Source organism: Erpetoichthys calabaricus, chromosome 10 (assembly GCF_900747795.2).
Source record: "Erpetoichthys calabaricus chromosome 10, fErpCal1.3, whole genome shotgun sequence".
Classification (NCBI taxonomy): Eukaryota; Metazoa; Chordata; class Cladistia; order Polypteriformes; family Polypteridae; genus Erpetoichthys; species Erpetoichthys calabaricus.
Genome location: NC_041403.2, coordinates 168,340,013 through 168,359,406, shown reverse-complemented (window position 1 = coordinate 168,359,406; position 19,394 = coordinate 168,340,013). Strand labels below are relative to the sequence as shown.

Here is a 19,394-nt window from a genome sequence, read left to right as displayed (position 1 = left end):
GCTAGTTGGTTTAGAAAATAAAAGCTTTAAGTATGTTTGTTTTAGTTAATAGAATCAGATACATTTTACATCTTAACAAGAAAATTAACTAAAGAGTATATCACATTGGCAGCAATAATCAGCTTCAAATTAAGATATTTTCTGGAACATAAAAAAAAAGAAATTTCAGCCACTGTGGTCTCCAGGGCCAAGACTGAGGCTACATCCACACTACTACATTTCCATTTTAAAATGGCGTTTTTAAAAGAGAACAATCGCAGTCCACACTAGCGTTTTCACATGGTTTACAAAAGCATCTCTGTCCACACTAAAACAACTGAAAATGCATACGACAGAACTGTTGGCCTACACTAAGCATGTATGCACTGACAGAAAAAACCTCAAAGGAATGATGCTGCTGCCGACCTTATTACGGGATTTATTACGAAAAAGCAGATCCCAGTAAATTATTTGCCTTTCACACATGTGTGCAACACAACCAGCGCCATGGAAAGCAATTCTTCTCTGTTTGCTATGTTGGAATAGTTTTCTTCCATTTAGGGTGATGACGTTGTAGTGAGCAGGACGCAATCAGGGAAGGGCTATGGTAGAAGCAGAGACAAACAACAGCACAGTCTGCACACTGCAATGGTGGGCTGGCAGTGTGTAGAATGCTGGGGTAGTGTGGATGCATTGTTAAATGTAAACGTAGCAGTGTGAACGTGGCCTGAGAGACTCGCCCTACTCAAATCCAAAATGTCAACTCCTCTCTCTTTTTAATTATAGAGTACTTTACACCTCAGTAGAAAATCAAACTAGAGAGGGCCACTGCTCAACACGCTGAAGCTATTGTAAAGTATTAAATAATCCAGACCTTACACTTTAACATTATAGTTATTTTAATTACATGTTATATACTCCAAATTAATCAGTTTCAGAAAAATCTCCAGAAACAATTATTATGTAAGGAATGGGATGGGGAAAACAAAAGTGACAAGTTAAAAAATAAAATGAGACTGAGTAAAAGGTCCTGTTAGGGGTTCCGTGGTTTCTGTCCTGTTCTCTATTCTATGCAAGTCACATGAGCAGAAGTCCCCACTTTGAAACCCGTGGTTCGATGAGGCCAGCCCCTCCATACCCATGGCCAACTGTGGATGGGGCTTCCTGTAAAAGCAACAGCAGCATTGCAAGAGTCAGAGCACACCTTTCATCAAGTCACTGTCCAGTATTGTAGTGGTTATTCACATTGCCCAAGTAACAAAAACACCTCCTTGTTATGTCGAGGAAGAGACTTTGACTGGAGGATCTGTGCAGTGGCTTATTATTTGTTTAAAATGATGCACATGATGAGGGGTTCAGCTGCAAACTGCTACTAGTCCTCCTCTCTCTAGCTTCACAACATGGCATTCCTAGCCAGAAGCCCAAACGTGGGAGAGGCTGAATAGCCATCCCTCAATAAAGTATGTTACGGGAAAGCAATCAGAAGAACTCATTTTGTGGCAAGTGGCAGAAGTGTTCTACCTCAGGGAGACTAAATAAAGCAGAAGGGATGCCATTTAAGATCTGGTTCCACCTGGCTTCGCAAGTTTCTAAATCTTCCCACCACCAAAACCTTCCCACCCCCTTCTCTATCCTTGTTCCAATCAAGCAAGGACCCCCGCAGTGCTGATTTGGGACAAAATCCATCAAATCCTTTGCAGTAGGTTGGTTGCTTTAAGGTCTTGAACACTTGAGGCCAGCGACGTGTGGCCATGGTGGCCTGGCTTCCTGCTCAGGCCTCTGATATTTCAGACTTGCTAAGGGCAATGGCAAGCTCCAGGTCTTCTTGTTCTTGTTGGGTGAGGCGTGCCAGCCTCTCCTTCTCTTCTCTCTCACTCTCTCGCTTTGCCCACTCAATCAGGTCCTCCTCAGTTGAATACTGGATGTTATGGAAACAAAGTGGACAGGAAAAAAAAAAAAAAAAAGAATTACATGAGGACTTGGAAAGTTTACAAAGGGTCAGACAAGAATAAAATGCCTCAAACTGGGTAACGTGAAGTGGCTTATTAATTAGCAGGGAGAATACGCCTTCTCATTTTCCAAAAACCAGATTTTCTGGATAAACAAGTGTTGTGAATTGGCATTTTTTTTCTTGTTTAAATGTAAAGGCCAATGCTTTGCTGTTAACTGCCCAGCCTGAAGTTGGTATCGTGTTATTTAACATAACACCACACAGCCAACTAACAGAGGGTCTCATTACTGGAATCAGTCTAGGCTCAGCTCATTAGAGTCACACAGGGACAATATGTTACACGCAGATACATTTAACATGATTGGGACAAGAAGGTAAGGGAAAAGATACAACTGAGAAAGTGCCTAAATATTAGTTAGCTGCAGCACAGTTGGTCAGAACATCTAAATGACTGAATTGGAAATAGATAAGTATGCTAGCCTCTCATCCTCATCTGCAAATATTGGGAAGAAAAGTAACAGTTCCATTAGTGGTACAATTGGTACTCTCAGATATAATATTTTGCACAATACAAAAAAAAAATTCCTTATCAGTTTTCAGTCTGAAGTTTTAACATGAAACATTTTGAGCACTTGCTCCTGAAACTTTTCTTCATATGCTGTGTGAGAATTTGCAATGACTTGGAGAATCTGTGTAACTGCCATATTTCACAAAGTTGATGTCACCTCCTACTAAGATGCTGGACATGACATGATGAAATTGCTCTAGTGTTCCAGAGAGTATTTAGAGTATATCTTTGGAATCCGTGTTCTCCTGGTTGTGTTACTCTTGGTCTGAAAGTGGTTTTAGAAGGAGGGTCTAGTCAAAGAACGATCACATGAAAGGATATTCATGATAATTCAAATAAGAGCAGAACAGGCCCTTCTTTAACAGTGACAGCAGACTCCACTCTTGGAGAGAAGCCTAGGGTTATGCTAAATTGGAGTGCTCCTCATCACTGCCATAGCCTGTTTGAGCTCAAAACATTCAATACTATGAAAAACAGCAGTGTGGGCTCAGAGCTCAGGAACGATGGCTAAGAACAATACTAACAAAATGACTCAACAGAACTTGGTAACTGAATCTTTACAAAGATGTGTGACTGTAGTTCTCACCCTGCATACCAAGGGTGACATGCACCACAGCTCACTAGGGCATGAAATCACAAATAATTTGCATTGATTTCTCTGGACATTTATCACCAAGTTATACAGTATGTAAAAGTTCGTAATTTATATGCCTGCCCGATAAGTTTATTAGAATATTTTATAATCCTTAATGAATACTTTTAAGTCCCCCCCCATTTCTCTTACACGCTACAACCAGCAAGTGCAAATGGAAGACAATCAGGAGGTGGGGCATGCAAAAGAAGAGGGATGATGGAAGTCAAGAGGCAACGTGTTCTAAATTTGTGAGTCAGAAGTGAAAAGATTAAGTGAGCTGCACACAAAACAAGTGTTAAAAGTATGAATGGGTAATTCAGTTTGCTTAAACAACTGGCATATCAGTGTACAATTTCTCATTATAGCGACTCCAAGCTTTTGATAACCACCAGCTTTGTCTGACCCTTAACTTTCCAGCTATTGCGATTCTACCTCTGGGGGAAGAAAAACCCCACAAATGTTATGGGTGCAAAAAATTTCAAATGGAGTGTGAGAGTCTTCATGTGGAGCGCATTAGTGGTAGCTCAACTGCTTGCAAATTCCTATCTCACACCTCACTGGTGAGCCAGACTTTTTTTGTGGTTGTGTGCTACCAGCATCCTCTGCTGCTCTTTGTTTGGTTGCTCACATGAGCCTTTTTTCTGGTGTAAAGTACTTTGAAGTATCTCCAAAGAAACTGGAAGTACAAACACTCTTACTATATTCCTTTTTTTGGAGCCACTCTATCCACAGTAACTCTAGGGATGATCTTTCACTAATATTAATGTCATTGCCAGGTAAAGATATATTCTGTTTTATGTGCATGAATAACATTTAGTGTTCTTTTCATGGAAAAAGGGTAAATACTTATTGTGCGGCCCACTTAGCTTGTTGCAGCACACTGTAAAATAAGGTTGAGAGCCACCGATTATGGAATATTACTTAACTACTAAGATTCACTGCAATTTTCGTGTACGATTAAAATGTGTCAGTCAGATATAGATGGGCTGAACTCTTTTCAACAAAATTAGCTTTAAAATGCCATGGACTGGCAGCTTGCTGGCACAGTGGTAAGTGCTGCTGCCTGGGGCATTCAGCATTAATTTGTTGTCCATGTGGAATTTGCATGTTATTCCCATGTCTTCATGGGTTTTCCTCCCACATATCCAAAGTCATGCATGTTATGTTAAAATGCTATATGAAAATTGGCTTGGTTTCGGTATGAGCAAGTGTGAGTACATGAGTGGTCCTTGTAAGGCACTGTTACACCATAAAGAGCTGGTATTGTGTGCCCTGTGCTGCCAACAGATAGGCTGTGACTCATTAGGACCTTGAACTGGATTAAGAGTGTTCAGAAGACTGTCATGTGAAACTTAGGATGTTGTCACCAGGCATATGGGAGGATACTTAAAATCTACCAAGACAATTAAATACAGCTGGAATTTGAACTGGTGGATGGAAAATTCACTTTAGTGTTACAAAAGGTTCCATTTTTTGGAAACTGGTCATATCTTTGCATTGCAGAAGAAATGGATAGAAAATGGATAAATACGTATGAATGTTCATGGCAATACATATGTATAAAATTGCTGATGAGAAGAGACGCAAACCTTTGTAGTTAAAATGTCATTACCAACAATGAAAACTAATACTTTTTTTTTTTTAATAAAGCACATACTACTACCATATTTGGAAGTGTGTGAAATTCTCTTTGTAGTGAACAGCTACCTCAAACATCATACCAACCCAAGCTGTGATGACTAATGTTGCCTCATCAATCAATCAGTGAGGATCACTCTCTTTCTCACAGTAGAATAAAAATGAATAAACATGCAAGAATATCATAAAAGTAACTAAATAAAAAGCAGGCTCACATTGTTAAACTTGGCAAAGTTCTCTGGGTCTGTAGAAGTCTTGTTTGTGGAGAATGAAGAGAAGGGGTCTGGTAATGTTTTGTCTGTAGAATCAGGATGACCGGAATCACCTGAGCCAAGTGGAAGAGGAGGCTCAAGACGCCTAAAAGAGTCAGTTTCCGATCTGCAAAGGGATGGCCGCTTACCTGCAGACATTAGAGAAAGTGATTATTGGAGGTTCTGAAACTAGTTCTGTGGCTTATTTAGTTACGCTGTAGTCTGCTTTATCTATCTATAGTCACTTTCCCACCGCAGGGCCTTTTTAGAAACTCAGGAACTTTTCTAGGCTTTCCACCACAGGAACTTGGTCTGTTTGTAGTTCCTGGTACTTTTTTAGCTGCTAGTCCAGGGTATGCACTTTTCCTTCAACCAGAAAATATCTTTGGTGTGGCTTGGGTGATGAATTGTGCGGATTAGCTGACCATAAGCACAAGCAGATTTGTTTATAGATGTAAAGACGGCGGTAAAGACGGAGCAAAGCATCACTCCTCATAGCTGCCTCCCTGGTGCACCATGCCCTATGCCATATCAATTGAATAAGTGCTGGAGGGTCCGCATGAAGTCCAGACAGCATCAAAGCAAATGTGGAGGGGGTGGCGGGTTAGGGGGTTTTGGTGGGGGGAGTTCCCCATAAACACCAGAATGCCCCTTACTTTGTACTGCATCACTCTTCTTTGCAAGACACATTTTTGGCATAAAGGTAACATTTCCTGTTATGCTGTGGGAACACAACATACAAAAGTGGCCAGGGACCACAAGTCGTTCAGGGGCTACATTGTACAGGAACTCAGTGGTTTCTGAAAACAAAGTTCCTGTGGTGAGAAAGTGCCTAATAACAAATTTTTATTCATATTATTATGCAGAACATCTGTGTGTGTGTGTATCATTTAGAATACTTAAAAGGTAACACTTTCCTTGCAGACAATCTTTAAAACATAGCTTTAGATAATCTTTGAGATAAAGGAGTCAAAAGGGTAAATACAAACTAGAAGTTACCTGGAGGAGGAGGAGGGGGGCGTGTGGGTGTTCCTGTCTTGGGTGGCAGTGCTGGAGGAGTATCTGGATTCTTTGGCAGTTCCTCTCTAAAGATATTTCTGTTTCCAAATTCTTCCACACCAAATGTGGAGCTGAATGGATCAGGGCCATTAGCCTGTGAAAAGTGGAGCAACTTAACAATGCACATATTGTAAAGCATTCTTGATTAAAGATGGATGCTATATATTTAATACAGCTTCCTGTTGACTTTTTCTTTGACGATTTTCTAAATTGCTTCAAATTCTGAACAGGGTGGATTTTTCTGTCAATATAAGCTGAGCAGTAAAGGGAAAATGGAAAAGTGATAGTCAACTTCTTTATTTTTCTATGGTCAACATTACTTGGCCTAAGTTGGTCCTTACTTTTTGCAGCCCTCCAGACTGACCGGAAACTACTGTGGCACTCACCTTGTCCAGATTGCTGAAGTCTGCAAAACTGCTTCCAAATGGGTCATTCCCAAATACGGAGGTGAAAGGATCAGAGCCTGAAATTCAAGGACACAAGTTGTGACAATTCTGAACAGAAAAGCTGTGATGTGTAAATGCATTAATTGCTTATGGAGATGCTGATTACACGTTTGTGCTATTTTTAAAGATAAAAATATAAAAAGATAAACTGTTAAATCTCTGCATTTTAAAAAAAGAGTACATTTCATAACAAATGTTACTACAATTAAACAAATGGGCAAAGTAAATAAGCAGTCTTTCAGTGGACATAAACAGAGAAATAAATACACACGTTTGCAGATACATTTATGTCCCTTTAACTGTGCTCATCCACTCCTTTTCTATTTTGTTTCACTGCATTCTACAGGTAATCAGTAAAGCAGAGATTTACAGAGGTAATAATTACAAATTTGGGGTATTGTTCATAATGTTTAATGTTACTTTTGATAATCATCAGCGAAAATGCTCTTTAGAAGTTCATGCAACTTTCTCTTTGAGCTGGCCAAGTTCTGAGGCAACACACACACACACACACACACACACTGAAAACAGAAGAATACTTCAGAAGGTTAGCTGAAGTTTGTTAAAATAATCACTGCGTATACTCACATTTAAGTTCTCCCGCGGATAAGTCTGGGTTTGATTTTACCATATAATTTCTGGTATTTTATAATGTCAGTTGTATGTTGAATGAAGAAAACTAACGCTATTGGTCCAAGAGACTACGATATGCTAATGCCCACCCAAGAGAGTAACCACAGAGCATACTGCCTTTTTTTCTATGTATTGTGCCTACATGACCACACAGTAATACCCAAACTATTCTGAAGCGACATTTGCACTGTTGTGTATCTCATACACCTTTATTGTAAGAGCAATCTTTATCTACAATGGAGTGTTTGATCAGAAGAAAATATGAAGAGGAAAAAAAATAAACAAGTTTTGCATTTTTGAACGGGCATATAAGTCAGGGTCTGATTTTATGATCGATTTTTCGGGTTTCAAGACCTAACTTATACGCGAGTATATACGGTAACTGGTCAATATTTTTTAAGAACATGAGACCTATATGGCCATAATAATGCCACTGTACTATAAAGATGGCAATATGTCCCAGCTTACAGGTAAGTACTATTATAAATCTTGGTAATCCTGGTCTTGACTGACCAAAGCCATTCACTGTGCAAAAGGAGAGTGAACAGAGGATGATCAGAGAAGCAAGTTTCAAATAAAATCTTTTAACCACAAGAAACTGAGAGCAACTGCGGAAGGGTTTGGCTGTGAAAGAGACAGTTATGAATTATGTAGAATGAACTCAAAAGCATAAAACAAAAAAAAAAATCCAAAATTAAAGTGGCAGAATCTTCATCATCTTCTTTTGGCAGAATGCAAAATCCTAATTATTTTACTGTATTCTAGAAATGTATTCTAGCAATGTATAAATAAAGACTTTAAAATATTGTAAAGGAAACAATTAGCTAATCACAGATGATTAATATTATTGCATGTTTTCACCATCCTTCTGTAAGATGATGCCCAGGTGAGCCTGCAAAGTGACCTTCCTTCTCAACCTCAACCAGTTTAAATAGCCAATGCAAATACATTTTAGTTCGCACACAACTGATAAATATTTTCATTCAAAAAGTGTGCAACTAATGTTAATTTTCTTTTGAACATAATTATCTTCCTTGGATGTACAGCTCATAGAAGTGTGATCAAGATTTGACAAGTAGTGTAGTGCATTATTCTCTTATGCAAGCCTAAAACTAATGCTTTTAAAAGTACTTTCATTTTTGTATTTATGAAAAGCCTGTATTTAATTTCTGAACCTTCACATGAACGTTGGGTTAACTGGCTAATCTTAATTCATCCTGCGCAAGAGGCTGTGTGTGTGCATAAACATACAGTACCCTGTGAAGGACTAGCAGCACATCTAAATTCCTGCCTTGAACCCGACACTGTTCCTTTAACTGGACTGAGCCACATTAAGCAGTCTAATATCACCAGTCATTGCCTTCCACTGAAGTTTCTATAATGTTTTGAAAGACCATCTTGATGCAGAATGTGTTTATTTCAGTTTTTAAGATTTCCCTAAAATGTATCAATAAATAATCTAGCTTCAAGAAATCTCAAGCACTTTCTTTTTTTCGTATGATGCTCCGTGAGATCATTGTCTTCAGTCATCAAAATACTTATATTACATTTTGAATGCCTCCAAACCATCAAGGTGTTCTTTTCAAATGGTCAATGTCTAGGACTGGTATTCTGATCAAATTTTCCTTCAGGTTCCTCAAAACTTGCCTTAAGTATTCCTTACCATGTAAATGCCTCTCTCCCATTGATACTGTTTATTTCTTGATGGCATTTAAGGCTTTCTAATTAACCATATACTGTACATACAATATCGAAATAACCTAACCTGAAAATGCAAATCTAATGTGCATGTCCTGGAAAGAAGTATGGCATTGCATGCAGAAAGTCATTTGAAAAATGTGTACAGTATATGCAAGTTTGGGCAAATTAGTGAAAGCTAGTATATATTAATCTGGCAGTTATTTCCTAGAAACTCCATGCTTGCAGCCATTGAAATTTGCACTTTTGAGGTTCATAGATAAAAAATGAATCTACACTCTCCTAAATAATTTCATCATATACTAATCATGAACATGACAGGCCCTTCCTTATCCTCACCACATAATCAGGCTAGAAATGGTCCTCCTTACTCACCAACATCTGAAGCAGGGGTAACAGTTGTGCCTCCTGGGGCAAATGGGTCATTTTTCTGCAACATCTCCATCTGAAAAGAAAGAAGGTACAGATTTTACAAAGACAGTTGTAGGACAATATGAACTCCTAATCTCTATAGTGCAGCTTGCTAAATGAACTGAAGTTTATACTAAGATCCCAGACAATATTTTTTCTCTTAAGAATTAAATGCATAAACACAAACTATTTCAGTTAAGAATAACGGGATACAAACTTCTGTCAGTCTTGGCACAGCCAAAGTACGAGTCTAGAGCTGTCTGGCAAAATGGACTAGTCAAATTCATCATGATCATGAGTCTTAACAGTAAAGAGCAACATGAGGTAAGCCGGCATAAGACAATAATTCAGCATCCAACTGGTCATTGCAAGTACCAATGACAAAATAAACACAAATTAACCTCAGTAAGGGGAAAAGAACATTAACAAATACTTACTGTAATAAGTACATAAGTTTAATATGTCACTGTGCCCTGTACAAAAATATTTTATAAATCCACTCACATGTACAGCTAACACAAGGACAGATTTAGCACACAGGGGCTCATCATTTAGAACTGCTAGGCAAGCATTAGAAGACAAGAAAGGGACAACTACAAAAATGGGCATTGTACTATTTCTGTGTGACAGAGTCAGCATGACATTGGATCTTCGTTTCCTTGTTTGGAATGAAGGAGTGCAGAGTGTTGGCTCTGAGGCTAGGGATCTGCACTGGCAATCGGAAGGTTGCTGGTTCAAATCCCGTAAATGCCAATAGGGACTTTGCTCTGTGCCCTTGCGCAAGGCCCTTAACCTGCAATTGCTGAGCGCTTTGAGTAGTGAGAAAAGCGCTACATATATATGCAAAGAATTATTATTATTAATGGCATGATTTACCTAAGTGGGGGCCTGCACATGGAGAAAGGGTATAAAACCTTGGAACACTGCCCGGCACACCATTGAAGCCGACGGACGGATGGGAGATAACGTCATCCGATCCTGAAAATCCTTCCAGCGCAGCGACAAAAATGGCAGACTGCATACATCAAGCTCCCACTTCGGTGAAAAGTCTTGTCATGGCTTCCTCGTCTGTTATTCCGCGTAAATCATTAAAAAAAGCTAAGTTATTTCTCCTATGTGATTTCTTACCGCCATATCACTAAGGGAGGGGTATCGCCTTTTAATATTATATCTATATAGTTTCGGGTTATGTAACATGCCGCAATTAAAAAAGAACCTATTCCAACCACAGAGCTAGCGCCCCCTGCTGGATAGAGTGTGTAGGGCCTGTGACGTAAAAAAAGGAGACTGGCAAGTGGTTAGAGATCTACAATGAAAGCAGCTTTATGTAATTAATTTGCTAGTCATGCCGGGCCTTACACAATTCTCAAACGAGAATACACATCTGGGGACAAGTCATTAAAATGTTTTTACTGAATAGCTACACCCATAGGGTAGCTTCTTTCTAAAACCTCAATTCCTTCAGTTTGTATACTTTAAACCGGCAAGGTTCAGGGAGAGAGCAAAAGAAACTGAACAAATGACTTGACACCGAGAGGTACTGTAAGTAAAAAGCTATGGTCAAGTCAGGTCAGGTCGGGGAGCATGCACAGGTACAGCGCATTGTCGCACCCAACACACAACAAAATAGCTGGGGATCCCAGTTGGAAATCCTCAAGTCAGACATACGGTCCAGTCCCACCCTCTGGAAATGACTATCCATCTCCCACAGCCAGGTGTTACGTGGGTGTCCCCTTGGGTCCTTCCGAGCTGGATCACCCTCAAACAATCGCGCCACATTGCCGTAAGTGCCGTAACCTACACTTCCTCACAATGCAGGCAATATGCGTCATTTGGGACTCCATGAGCACAAAGTCGAACCAGCAGTACCCAAGGATTCTCCGAAGAGACACAGTATTGAAGGAGTCCAGTCTCTGTCTCATGTCACTGGATAGCATCAATGACCTGCAGCCATATAGCAACACAGATAGCATAGATATCAGGAGTACCACACATCTCTTTATAGCGACCCCATGACCCCTCATGCTCTCCAAATCTGTCTACTGACTTCATAGGAAAAGTCAACTGAGAGACATGAAAAATCTAAAATTGCCATTATTAATTTAGGAACTTAGTAGCACAAGGTAAGTCAAACTTTAAGATTAATTTGTATGTTTTAATGAGCGCTTTAACAGAAGAGATAGCCATTTGGCTGCAAGTGTTCGAGTAGTGCTTCTGTTTGCTACGTAATATAAATACATGCTGTTGTTGTAATCTGTCAGTTCGACTACTGCATCACTACATGTCATAACAGTGAACAGTCTCTAAATAAGCATTGTGGTCTATGGGTATACAACGTGTTAAAACGCTGTGGCCATTCTGGCATGGTATGTTTGCATTTCCAATTAGACGGTAATGTTAACTTTTAGTTATTTGTTTAGATGTGCAGTCAGAAGGGGTACGCTCTTGAGCCTTGTTGTGTTTCTAATGGTGACGTTATGCAGATTTGTTGATTTGGGTGTGTTGTGTACAGAAATCTCCTGTGGCTCTTCTTTATCAACTCTTTTATCAGCACTCCTTCCATCCATCCATTATCCAACCCGCTATATCCCAACTACAGGGTCACAGGGGCCTGCTGGAGCCAATCCCAGCCAACACAGGGTGCAAGGCAGGAAATGAACCCTGCGCAAGGCGCACACACACACCCAGCACACTAGGGACAGTTTAGAATCGCCAGTGCACCTAACCTGCATGTCTTTGGACTATGGGAGGAAACTCACACAGACACGGGGAGAACATGCAAACTCCACGCAGGGAGGACCCGGGAAGCGAACCCGGGTCTCCTAACTGCGAGGCAGCAGCGCCACCGTGCTCCTTTTCACAGTGTATTATAACCAGAAACTTGCTCTCCTTCAGACCAGGTTAATAAGAGCACCACTGCTCTTTGAAGTGCAATATCACCACCCCTACCTTGAGCGCCACCTTCATGAGGTTTAGCAAGTGAGACTACATTTTCACTGATATTACCATATGTCTCTTAATCTTGCAGTAACAACTGAAAAACAGCAGATGGCGCCATTTAAACACTGCAATGTCACCTATCTACTTACACAATAGGATGCAAACAGCTGTGTTCACAGAAAAGGAGTACAAGAAATGCAGATGTACAAACAAATGAAGTAAGAAATGTACAAAGATTATTAACTAACCAAAGAGTAAGTGTTTTAAAAAATCTTCACAATAAAGACCTTCATTTTCTCTATATAGTAAATAATGTATTTCTACATTAGCCAATATTGGAATTAAGCTGGGAGCGTTTGCAAAAAAAATGTTTCCTCTAAAATCGGTAGGGAAATGGATGGTGCATTATCACCACCTACATAAAAAGAAGAGCGTAACCAAACAAAAGCTGTCTTTTTTTGGACGTGGAGAACTCTTCCTGAAGTCATATTACACATAAGATCTAATGAAAGCTCAAGCTTTGTTACATCATGCATGCTCTAATGTAGTGGGCAAAAAGAAGAAATATACTAGTTTCACTTGGTAATGACACCCAAATGAATAAGATACAAGTTACAAATACTAAGTATGTGCTTAACAGTGGAAATCTATCAATAAAACTTATACTAACATTGGGATGCTCTGGACTTATGGAGGTACTGCTGAAAGGATCTCCTTCATCTCCAGTTCCAGTTGCAGTGCCATTTGTAACTCCAGCTCCTGTTTCTATTCCTGATTCAAAAGGATCTTGCCTGAGCTGGGCATTGGTAGAGCAGCTAAATGGGTCCTGAGGTGCACTGCCAGTGGCTGGAGCACCAAAGAGGTCCGCATCGGCCGTTTTGCCAGATGCCATGCTAAATGGGTCTGCTGTATTGCCAAAAAGGTCATCAGTAGGTTGCTGGAAGAAGGAGTCTGAAGCAAATGGATCTGTGCCCTTGAATGGATCTCCACCAAAAGGATCTTTGAAAAGAACAAAAAGGTTAATAACTTCCATTACAGTTCTACAACCCTCTTTCCAAACCCAATTAGAACACTCTCAAGACTCTCAAGTCCAACCATAAGATGGTTACATTCATATTACTTAAGATATCAATCTGCTTGCTACAATTAAAAGATAAACACAAATAAAACTAAAGTTACCAGAGTCTTCTGGCTTTCCAAATGGATCATCTTTGAAGGGATCACCTGAAAGAAATAAAATGAACACCTTCATAAATAAAACATCCTTCCTAAAAGAGTGTCAAAAATGACAGTAGACTGCAACCATCAAGCTCACAGCCAGAACCCTGTAGCAGTTCACTCACTGTCAATGAAGGGATCCGTATGGAAGAAGTCCAGGTTATTACCATCTTCAGGTGGCTTTATTTGCGGTATCTGTACTTCTTGATCCTCTGGCACTATAGTTTCATCCTTTGGGGAAAAAAAGGAAAGACTAGTCATGTCAGTTTCCTATCTGACAAGTCCACCTATATTTTTGTTTAAATTAAGGGTCAGAAGGAAAATTAAATCTCTACATCTCCCAGCAGCCTCACAGTAGCATTCACATTAATGAATTGAGTTGCTAAAGTGCAATGAAATTTTGTCCAAGGTGCCTTCACTTATTAGAAACACAGAAAAGGCACCTGCTGCTGCAAAGGGTAAAATTCCTTGATTGGGAATAAAGGGACGACAGGACTTGACCAAAACCAACAGTTGGGAGAAATAGAATTGCCATTAATTCATAAAGGGGGCTGCCCAAAATAAAAACAACAAACATGTTTAATTGGTTTAAAAATGTAAAAATAATATAAGTGTTCCACTTCAAAGACACCCCTGCCAGCACTTCAGCAATCAATATTGTATTTTATTGTACACAAACACACACACTCACCTTAGCTTGAACACTGACTTTTGTAAATGAGACACCGTCTTCTAATCACCACATTACAAATCTGATAGCTGAATGAATCATTCAAAATTAGTCTGCGTGTGCCTTTATTCCAAACTAGGAAAATGGCAGGAAAAAAAAAAATACATACTCTTGACTGCAAGTCTTTGCCAGCAATATCTTCAGTGCTGCTACAGGGCGAGTGCTCAGCAGATGCCTGTTGGTTACTTGTCTCCTACAAGATTAGAAACAACAGGAGGTAGTCAGTTTATTCATTTCACTAACTCCTGTTAAATATAAAAACATTACATCATCATCATGCACAGCAACTTGTATCTGCTGCTCTTTCAATTACATGCTGTACCCAATGTTAGGCTTTCTAACAGTAAATCTTGGTCACATCACAGACAGGACTGACTACCCACCCACAGTAACAATTCACATTTCCTTCCTTCCTTCCTTCCATGCAACGATTTCCGGTCTTCCCTCACTCCACTTTGTCGAAAAAGTAATTACATGCACTTTTTTGAGAAGCCATTGGCAGTTGCTCACGTGAAATTGTCCTGCTGTGGTTGTCATTTAAAATTACAATAGCCGAATAGGGCTCACAGGGCACAAAACTGTTTTTCTGCTTGATTTCACTCAATTGGCGTTCTAGCAACCGGCCCAACAGTGCAGATAGCAGTGCACTCTGTATGTGCTTTGCTTGCATAATTAGTTGGGTTGCACATGAGTTGAACTAAATGGTATGGTAAAACACGATGGATATATACAGGTGTCTGCTATATTGTCTCCATATATCTCTTAGCTTCGACAAATCAAAGCTGTCAATGTACTGACATAATTTCAAGTGACTTCTTTAAGGAATCTCTGCACAAAGCACCTAGGGAGGCATCCCTTCAGTAAGAACGGATTTCCTATAAGGATTTAATAGCTTGTGCCATCACTGTGACTGAACAGAACTACTAATGGTGCAGCAGACTCTACCTGGGCTTCCACAAGTACTTCCGAAGGTGTCTCTGTAGTCGAATGCAGCTCTGAGGCCTCTATTCCTTGATCTTCCTGATCCACTGAAAAGTGTTCTTCCCCTGTGCCATTAACTAGCTTGAGATGACTGCGCCAAGACAGCTGTTTGGTCACATCACGGTGAGATTCCTGTAGTTCAAACAACTTGCCCTGTACCTGTAAATAACCACAATTACAATAGGGTTATAATCTTCCACATGTATATATAACCACATCTGTGCAGTGGTGGCACTTAGGAGAGTCAGCCCTTTCAAGAGCAGACATCTTAGAAGTCTAATTAAATCACTAGCAGCATTGCATGACCAGATGTGAATGACTATTCACTGGGTGTCAAAGTGCTACAAGGAGTGAGCTGAAAGCTAGCTAGTAAACTGTGTTCGATGGTTACTGTTAAGAAAAAGAAAGCATAAAACAATGTACACTTCAAAAGGACAATTTCATCATTGGAAGCTTCATTATGTAATTGATCATGGGAGCAGAAAACAGTACAGCTAGAGCAGCTGCGGCTTTTTACACCTCATTAAAATAAACACGGATAACAGGGTGAAGAGATACATTTTACGAGACATAAGTAGCAAAAAGAGGTATGGTAAATAGGTATCTCATTTAAAATCACTTTCTGAATTGCTAATCAATATGATCAATAGTTTAACCTTTATGAAGGCAGAGAGTGACTTGTGTGTATGTGTGAGTGAGGTGTGAGCAGGAGTAAAATAATGTGTCAAGCATACATGTAAATATAAACACTAAAAGGGTTTTCAACAAGCGAAAGAGTCCAAAAATGTCTGGTCAGAAGTGAAAAGGATGTTTATGAAAGTGGATGAGAAAAATAAGGATACTGAAAAGATCTTAGGGCACATGTCTGAGGTAAAGGAGAAAAAGGGAATCCTTTAAATAAAGTTCAATTATGTTTGAAGGATGGTGCAAAACAGTAATAAAAAGCAGCCTAGGCAGATTCACCAAGACCTTTTTCAATCAAGAAAGCTAGGACTTAAAGAGAAAGTAAAATGACAGCCTTCATTCAAGATCATCACTTTTAAATCTTCAATATAAACTTCATTGCAGCCCGATCTAATGATGAGTCTTCATGTGGAAGCAAATAACCAGTGAAACTTTAGTTTAAATCACACCATTGTACACTGAACAATATCCCCGTTAGAACCCACTTAAGAGTTTGAGAAAGCTCAATTTTAAATGTGTTACAGATGTCACAGAACAAAGACTCACTTCTGTAATCTCTAAATGAGAATCACGTAGGCACATCTGTAGTGGCTCCAACTGCTTCTTGCTCTCCTCAAGCTTTTCTTGCATTTGTACAGTCTCAACTTGCAGCTTTTTCAGATCTTCACGGGCCTGCAGCAGCTCTTCTTCATACTGTGAGATCTTCTGTTCCTGGCTTGACACCTGAGTTTGCAGGTATGATATCTGCCAGGCAAGAAACAAAGAAGGAAAGTGAAAATCTGAATGCAAACCTGCCCGTCTCTTCTGTAGTATTATGATGAGCTTGGGTTTGGAGGAATCATTTTCCATGAAAAAGCCTAGAAACTGTTTAAACTATGTAATACAGATAAATAAAACATTATTTATTTTCCCTAAAGCTTTCACACTCTGAAGTAATACAAGCTGAGTTAAGAGACTGCATTATGAATATATTTTGTACAATCAGTAGCTCTTCCGGAGCAATAACTTCAGAAATTCTCCAAGGACACTTGCTATCAATGACAAGGAACTTAAAAGTATGATGCAAAGATTCTCAAGCAGAACCTAGTGATATTGTTTAGTTGTAACCTACACAAATTTGTGTTATCTTTCAGCTTTGCAATTTGCCCTAAATTACCAGTTGTAGATAATTATTTATTACGCGCAAAGTCAATATAGTAAGGTCTATTGACCATTTCCACACTAATAAACAAATACTGGCATGGCCGATTACTTTAGGCAGAACTAAACAACAATGCAAAGTACAGCCAAGTAGATGCAAGTTCTATCAAGAAGCATTTTCTGATCACTGCATTCGCTTGCAACAAATTGTAAACATCCATTGAATGGCTGGAGGCTATCAAACAGGGACTTCTGACAATCTTTAGGACCCATCGCCAGGTTTTAGGAAATTAAATGATGACTGGGGCTTACAAAGGACAGTAAGCATGTTTCTAACAACTTCTGGGACTGTGAACATCTGGTAAAGACTTAAGGTTGGTCTTCAGTCCACCTTTGGGATTATTTCCACAAATACAAGTAACATCTTAACACTTTATACCAATAATGCTGGGTAGACATCATCATCCTGGTCCATGTGACCTTACTAAGTTTTATCATCATGACAAAATAAATATAAAAGCTATATTGCTTTTGACCCCCAGGACTAGTTGAGAAGAGACATGAATAACTTTTTACAGAAATCAGATACATTTTAAATGATAATCATAAGATCCTCACAGCCTAAGAAAAATAGTTGGCAGATTATGACTTTAGAAAATAATTATGGCTCTATGATATGCCTTTTAGGTATAAAGCTACCAAAGATAAAGAATGCATAGCAAAGACTGCTAAAATCCTGCTGGCCTTACTATTTAGCAAGGAGCTTATGAACCCTACCAACTGGCTCTCCTGGGTACACTGCTGCCGAATTTGACTGAGTTGTTCTTCCAGAGTGACCTTCTGTTGGTCCAGCTCATTAAGTGCCTCTTGAATCTCTTGCCGCTGAGTTTGAAGTCGCTGTAGTTCCACATTTTCCCGATCCACTTCATCCTGAAGATCCTGGCAACAGTAAACAAGGGGAAAAAAAATGTGGGTTACTAAAAAGTTTTATAAAGAAAAACAATTCCAGATCCACCCAAATGAAATGAACCATTGAAGGATTAATGAGACTCCTGCCTCAGACTTTAGATTTTTTTTGTGTTTAAGTAATCATTATTTTGCACAGTGTAGTTAGATCACAAACATGCATTTTCATATAAAAAGACACAAAAACATTACTCTTATTGGGAAAAATCCAAAACAGCAGAGCTAATTATGAAATGGCAAGGATTCAAGCAGCATTCATTTTTACTCTTTAGGAAAGGTAAATTAAGCTCTGCTTCAAGTGCTGCAAATCCTGAGCTTCCTTTCAGTGGTGGAAAGCAGCATCTGTGAAATGCACTGTCATGTCTGGTAGTGACTAGGCAAAACTTAACATTTCTTTCTTTAGCTAGTACAGGGAGAAGATCCATTAAGGCTTGTATGAAAAATGGAATATCCAGACTCTTTCAAATAGCTAGGGTTAGCAAATTAAGCTCAGCTAAAACTGAAACAGTGCTGGTACACTATACATTGCCACTGCCTGAGTTTGTAATGATTGTCTCATTTACACAAAAGGTCACTGTCTCATAAACATAGAAGACAAGAAATTTTACATGGCTTACTCAGCAAAAGTCCGGCTTTATTCACATACATGGTAAGCCAAGAACTATAGTGGGTCTTGAACTGGGCAACAATTGGGCGGAGTTTTGTGGAATTTGTCATTTGTTTTGGCTCTCAAATCACTGATTTTACCTGAAGTTTCTGCAATAAACCGTATGTATGGACAGAGTCACTGACTGTGACTCGCATTGAGGAATGAGGAATTACTAGCAAATCTACTCCCAAGTCACTTAAGTGAGGTTACTGAAAGGTCTGAGAGAAAACCTCACCTTTCCAGTTTGCCTTGTTTCTGCAACAATGGTAAGGAGGATTGTTGAAGAAATTACCTCATGAGTGCTGTAATGCAAAACACTGATGGTAAAATTATTTGTGATCGAAGCAAAGGGATCAGAACCCATTTGCCACTTGGTTGCTGCTTTTCTGCTTTCCAAAAAAGGTTGGAAAAGATAAAAGATGAAGTAGTTGAAAGGATTAGGGTTAGGGTTAGGGATTGAAAGGTAGTCAAAAATGATCTTTACACTGCTTCTGTAAATTAACTAGCTATCAAATAAATAATCAATATTTTAGACAGCATATGATGCGAACATAAATATACAGCTTGCTTACTCCTACTTATCATGTTGACTCCAGGTTGGATTTACTCCAGCTGTGATTCAGTTGATGGGGTTTCAAAGAGTCGTTGAGGATTTGAAGGCCTGCTTCTTAGCTGCTAGGCTAGAAGTGTGTAAGAACTGTCTTTTGAGGTTGCAGCACATATGGTTTGTTTCAGACAACTTATTGATTTTTATGCTAATAAATTAACCAGTTACCAAAGATTCTTGCATTTGAAATTTTGTAATTTTTTTTAGGAAA

General features: G+C 39.3%; 1 protein-coding gene across 2 annotated transcripts in view; it reads right to left on the bottom strand.

Annotated features, from left to right (window-relative positions):
• Positions 1–860: 860 nt before the first annotated feature.
• eps15 (epidermal growth factor receptor pathway substrate 15) overlaps positions 861–19,394 on the bottom strand; it is a 79,360-nt gene continuing 60,826 nt past the window's right edge. For both annotated transcript variants that reach the window (XM_028812444.2, XM_028812445.2), the window contains exons 14-25: positions 17,739–17,900; positions 16,368–16,565; positions 15,102–15,296; positions 14,266–14,349; positions 13,552–13,657; positions 13,388–13,432; positions 12,879–13,207; positions 9,233–9,302; positions 6,467–6,543; positions 6,021–6,174; positions 4,986–5,170; positions 861–1,897 (exon numbers count right to left, since the gene is read on the bottom strand). In XM_028812444.2, coding sequence (XP_028668277.2) covers positions 1,751–1,897; positions 4,986–5,170; positions 6,021–6,174; positions 6,467–6,543; positions 9,233–9,302; positions 12,879–13,207; positions 13,388–13,432; positions 13,552–13,657; positions 14,266–14,349; positions 15,102–15,296; positions 16,368–16,565; positions 17,739–17,900 — 1,752 coding nt within the window. In that variant the 3' untranslated portion in view covers positions 861–1,750. The remainder of the gene's footprint in view (positions 1,898–4,985; positions 5,171–6,020; positions 6,175–6,466; positions 6,544–9,232; positions 9,303–12,878; positions 13,208–13,387; positions 13,433–13,551; positions 13,658–14,265; positions 14,350–15,101; positions 15,297–16,367; positions 16,566–17,738; positions 17,901–19,394) is intronic.